The sequence below is a fragment of the Belonocnema kinseyi genome, chromosome 9 (genome assembly GCF_010883055.1).
Source record: "Belonocnema kinseyi isolate 2016_QV_RU_SX_M_011 chromosome 9, B_treatae_v1, whole genome shotgun sequence".
Classification (NCBI taxonomy): domain Eukaryota; kingdom Metazoa; phylum Arthropoda; class Insecta; order Hymenoptera; family Cynipidae; genus Belonocnema; species Belonocnema kinseyi.
In genome coordinates, this window is record NC_046665.1 from 34,150,951 (window position 1) to 34,156,634 (window position 5,684).

The 5,684-nt window shown below is 38.3% G+C and overlaps 1 protein-coding gene across 1 annotated transcript in view; it reads left to right on the plus strand.

Moving 5' to 3' along the window:
- Nucleotides 1–5,684, plus strand: part of LOC117179742 — a 391,922-nt gene that overhangs the window by 137,891 nt on the left and 248,347 nt on the right. The window contains exon 3 of the mRNA XM_033371802.1: nt 706–2,087. Within this exon, the coding sequence (XP_033227693.1) occupies nt 2,000–2,087 (88 nt within the window). The 5' untranslated portion in view covers nt 706–1,999. The remainder of the gene's footprint in view (nt 1–705; nt 2,088–5,684) is intronic.

Sequence of the window (5,684 nt, forward strand, 5' to 3'; positions counted from 1 at the left end):
TTTACCGCGATTTCGCTTGAAGCGGGTGCAATTTTTCAGATTAGCACCCGCTCCCGGCGAAATCCTGCGGTTGTCCTTATGACAAATTTTTAATTATATATATATCTGGAACTTATGGCCAAAATAAGTTCTCAATCTCTATAAATGAGATATATCCACATTAAAAAGTATCAAAGAAAGAGTAATCTTTTGAGACATCTTTCTGGAATATCGGGTTTATACTGAAGCACACAATATGTTCAATTCATCCAAAAAGTGTAGAAAGTCGATAGTCATCAAACCGCGAGTCTTTGGCTGTTTTATTTTTAATAAATATACTCCCATTCCAGAATATTAATTTTTCTTTTTCCCTCTTTTTTCAATTTATTTAATAATAATTTTTAGCAAAAAGAAAAACTTCTTTCATAAATTTCCTATTGACCCGAATTTATGTGATTTTACTGAATCTCGACCAAATTTATCCTCAGTGTGAGTTAATTCTCTAACGAGTAAGTCAATTTATGCTTAATCGCTTGTCGCATTCCAACATACATTCATACGAGCTTTTCTCATTGGAGGTCGCCAGCAGCTCTAAATGATCGCAGCTGTGCTGTGATGTCGAACCACGTAGAATCGCATATTTACTTCGCCACACATTCACGAATTTAGAGTTCTGCTAAACCCAAGTCCGGAATGAGGGTAACCCTTGTGTATTTTCTTTTTCAGCACCGATAAATGCATCTCTCTGCCGGACTGATTGACCTCTGAGCTGATCGAATTCTTCGCGCTCACCTCTCTTCTCATCGTTGCAATTTTGGAACTTGATGTGAATAATTCAAGACTGATTCAATCATTACCTTTCAAAGAGTCTAATTTCTTTAACTAGCTGAGCACTTATGAATAAACGAATTGCTTCCATTAAAAAATTGGATGCAAATAGAATATCGAGGATCTTTGGAAAGAAGAAATTCCCTCTCAGTTCCTGAAACCACCTCCAGAAGTCAATAAAGGACACCTTCTCGCTGTCATCAACAATCTTGAAAGAATCACTGGATATCGCTGAGTACATATCACGATCTCTACCCTAAAAATTTCGAAAGAGAAGGGAGAAAGCTTCAATCTAAAACATTCTCAAACTGAGAAGCTGCGAATGTGTGGAGAGAGAGGAAAAGATGATTCGTTTCGCAAGCTGGACATCGGGTAGATGATACTTCAAGAATGAGACGAAAGGAGGAGTTTTAAGATCCGAAAATGGATTGGCTGCCTCTGCTCAGGTAGCCAAAAACGACACAGAAAAGGAAGAAGCGGGGATAGGGAAAATAACTTGATAATTTATGTACCTGTGTACATATCATCTCTTGCACTTGTACAGCGAAAAAGTGATAGGCCGAAAACAATCAAAACTATTTTATAGAAAGACTGAATGTAAGGATTGTGTAATGGTCACATATCCATGTCAATACTCCTCTTTGTGGAATCCGTTGGATTGCATAAATGTGCTTTATGAAGGTGTGCATACCTATCTTACGGAAATGATGCTGGAAGACGTCTTCGCCGAGAGTGCATCCCCTCTAAATGATACCTGTTGCCGGAAGACATTATACCTATATAATACATATACAAATAAATGCAGATAAATACATATAAATAATCTTCATATCACATGCATATGTATACATATGCATACTAAAGCATCCAAATCGATATTTATATACAAGCATTTAATCCCCGTGAATATTTTTCAAGAAGGTTATTCTCTCTCTCTTCCTCCCTCGCTTTCTCTCTCTCTTTGAATGTTATATGAGTGGTGGAAAATCTGAATCTGATCTGCACAGGGGAGAACAAAGGAAGAAAAAGTATTTTTGAAGCTTTCATTGAAAGTGTGATTATTTTCGGTATTTGTTTAATAAATGAGATGTAAAAGGGAAAATGAAAATGTGAAAAAGTAGAGTTGCAGTCGTGTTTGTGCGTGCCGGTAACTGGTTCTGTGAAGAGCAAAAAGCTTCCTTAATCGGACAGAATGGGTTGTGGGCAGAGCAAGATTGGTAACATCTATCCAAAGAATAAGAAGAACAAAAATACCTCCAAGAAGAATGTCGACACCATACGTGAGTATTAACTTTCTTTCACTGACAGGTGTGGGATATCATATGGGGGAAACATTGTATGAAAGTTGTTGTAAAAATTTCCCGGTTATAAATTCGTAGTTGTAGAGAAATATCTGAATGGACGTGTTTGAAAGGAAGAGGAGAGAAATCCTATCACTTTGAATCATTTTCTGCATCTAAGGTAAAAAGGGTTGAGGAGAATTGATCGAAGCCTGTCTCTATCATTTTATATCTCTTTGTCGGACCTGACTCAACTCTATCTCTTTCAATCTCAGTTTTTCTTTCTCAGTTTAACACTTTTCTGGAAGAGATGGATATTACACAGAAAAAAGCTGGGCTAATTATGAGGCGGATATTGACTTGAAATTGAGACGCAGCTTCTTTTAGCAAAAAAGGAATTAAATGAAGTTCTAAAACAAAAGAAAATGACCTGTAGTTGCCCCAGCAACGACTTAAGTAATAACTGAAAAAATAACACGCAGAAAAAAAGTAAGCCTATCTTTTTTCTGTGTATAGCACACAGGAATAGACTGAGGGATTGGTAGAAATGGATATTGAGCGATTTTATACTGTTTAGGAATCTATTTATTCTATTTATAGAAAGCGTTCCCTGCGCTGCCCCGGAATGCTTTCTGAAAATAGATAACTATACTTTTCTTGTGTAAATATCTTTAACCGAGATATGGAGGGCAAAGCCTGTATCAGAGGGGCAATTGCCTTGGAACAGATAAAAGCGAAGCACGTATATTTATAGACATAAGTATGGCACAAAGACACTTGAAGTACGCAGGCAAGAAAGGCAAGAGTGTAAGCATTATGAGATATGCAGTTTTAGATTTGTGTAACTTCTTTATCTTTTCATTTATGTAGGACTTTATTTTAGGTTCTTATTTTGGCACGCATGCACTGTTGTTTTTTTTTTGGAAAAGACGCGGCCCTGGTGTAAGATCAGATAGAAAGGAATAGCCTAGGCAGGGTGGATAGGATCAGGGATAGAAAGAGACATAGCGTTTTGGCAATGCAAATCGGATACTTGCAAGAGATCTAGAAGTTGTTATGTAACCAAAGATGGTCTTTTTGTAGCGACAATAAAAATTGCATTGCTTGAATGTTTTAAACTTAACTCGGTAACTGCATCTTTAAGGAAGATGACCTAACTTATCACAGTCGTGCTCTAGCTACGCCATTACGATAGAATCGATTTCCTGAAATGTGTAAACTGTACACACTAGCTCGTGATTACGTGTGCATCAGATTTTCTGATCGTGCAGGTTTCCCATGATTTTGACGTAATATTGTTCTGTATATTATTCTGATGGGTAGTAAGTATCGCTTGAACTGTGATTCAGGACTTCTTTATTGAATATAACGCTTAGCTAATAAGATATAGGATACAGGCTAACTCATACCTCCCTACCTAAGGCGTATCGTGGGCGACCCAATCATGATCCAATAAATTAAGATTTGCTCATTTTTTTACGCGTCTCGTTATCGTTTAATGTTTCAGATAATAGCTGTTGCGTCTTTTCTTCATTTGCGTCATATGTTAGCACAATCAATTTGTGACTATTTAATGTCTGGAATAATTAAGATAGCAATCAACCTGTTTGGCACTCTTATTTTTCAGCACATTTTAGTTGAACTAACTTGTGACTACGCTAGCCTTGATTTCGTTTTATTAGAATTCTTTTTATTTTATTGCGTGGTACTCACCAAAGCCGTCATTTGAGTTCAATTCTCAAGATAGCGAGAGTCGTTCTCGAAGTCAGTCCATTAGTCAACGAAGACGACGACAATTTATTCACGAGAGAGCTGATTATCGAAGTGTATGTAGACGATACAACAAAGACTGACGTTCTAGAGAACACGAAAGAAGCGATTCTCGAAGAGAATATAATAACAATAGACGGTCGCGTAACAGCTCGATTAGAGGTTATGGTGTGCTTTATCATTCTGAAGAGATGAGTTCATCTACAGAGAAGTTTGTTTTTTATTTGAATAATATTGTTCAATTGGATCAATCCACTGATCAAGCTACTTCTCTGGTTCCTGGTGATGAGAAACTCTCAGATTTTGGCAGAGTCACAAGTTCGATCGTCTACTGTGGAACAAGAAGATCTGCAGATATTTGGCGAAAGACTTGTGCCTGATCGGCTTTTTGCTCTTGCAATTCCTGATCGTTTTGTTCAAATCTAGAGCGATGTTATAATTAAAGGTCTATCATTGAAGGAGAGGAAAGAATTACTCAAGGATTTCCCTCTCCCCGCCAATTTGATAATAATGAATCCACCATAATTGCATGTTGAGGCTTAGGCTACTGTAGACAGCACAATTCAAAAAAGGGATGTGAGGATAATTTGAAATCGGAAGAAGATTTCTGCATCAGTCGCCGGAATTAGTAAAAGTATTGTGAGGGATTTCACAAATTAAAGGAAAGGAAGGGGATTTGGAACGTCGAGAAGCGGGTGTAGTCAATGAGGAGGAGGCGATTAGATATAAAATAAAAGGCTTTATTAACCAACTTACAGGAGTTGATAATATCCGGGCAGTGAAGCCAAGATATCCGACAGTTGACGGCGGTGGGGGTCGGCGATGATGCTGGTGAGTGATCCTTTCGGGGGTGGCATTCGGGTGGGTTGGTGCTGGTATCGGAGGCAGACTGACCAGGCGTGACGGGAGGCTAAGACTCAACGTAGACTGACTGTCCGGGGATGGGGTTGGTGGTAATAAGGACTGGGGTGGCTCTCCCCACTCCCAATCCTAGGCCCACAGGGCCGTATGGTAACGGGGCGCTTGTAACTTCGTTACAACCTCCCCCCCTCTGTTTCGGACGATGTTTCTTCTTTCAGGAATTTTTCGGTCTTCTCAATTTCCTCGTTAAGTGTCAGGTAAGAATCTTCCTCTGTCAGATCTAGCTGAATATACTCGTCATCTTCTTCCTCGTTTTCCTTATCTTCCGTCTTTTGTGCTGTTTGCCTTTCTTCTCTTTCCTTGTCCTGCTGTATTTTCATTTTATTCCATTTTAATTTTAATTCGCTTGCCCTTTTTTTTACTTCTTCCTTGGTTGGAAGACCGTACCAAGTTATTTCCTCTTTTTCTTTCGTTATTACTTTCTTTCCCTCTTCTCCCCCTTTTGGCATTGGTTTGTCGTACCCTTCTTTTTCTAACCACGCTTGCTTTTTAACTTCCTCCCGTCTTATTTCCCTAATCTTCCTACGCATATTACTCTCTGTTTCTGCTCTTTTTCTTCGATCGTACTCCTCTCTTCTAGCTTTTTCCGCTTCTTTACTTTCCCCGGCCGGTGGTTGAAGAAGATCGACCCACTTTATACATGTGTGGGTCAATAATTCTATCCCCACCAACTGCAGAAAGCAATCCTTGCATCTCACTATCAGCTGTTGATTCATTTTTTCTAAAAATAAATGTTTTTTCTGTTGTTTCTTGTCTTTGTAAATGTAAGTGTTTGTGTAATTTTTTTGTTTTGTCAGTGGTGTGACAGAATCGAATTATTTACATGCATGCCACTCAAAAGGAAAAATTCAAACTTTACTTTTAACCAATAAATTTTTTAATATCTTTTACGTTCCAATTACCTAA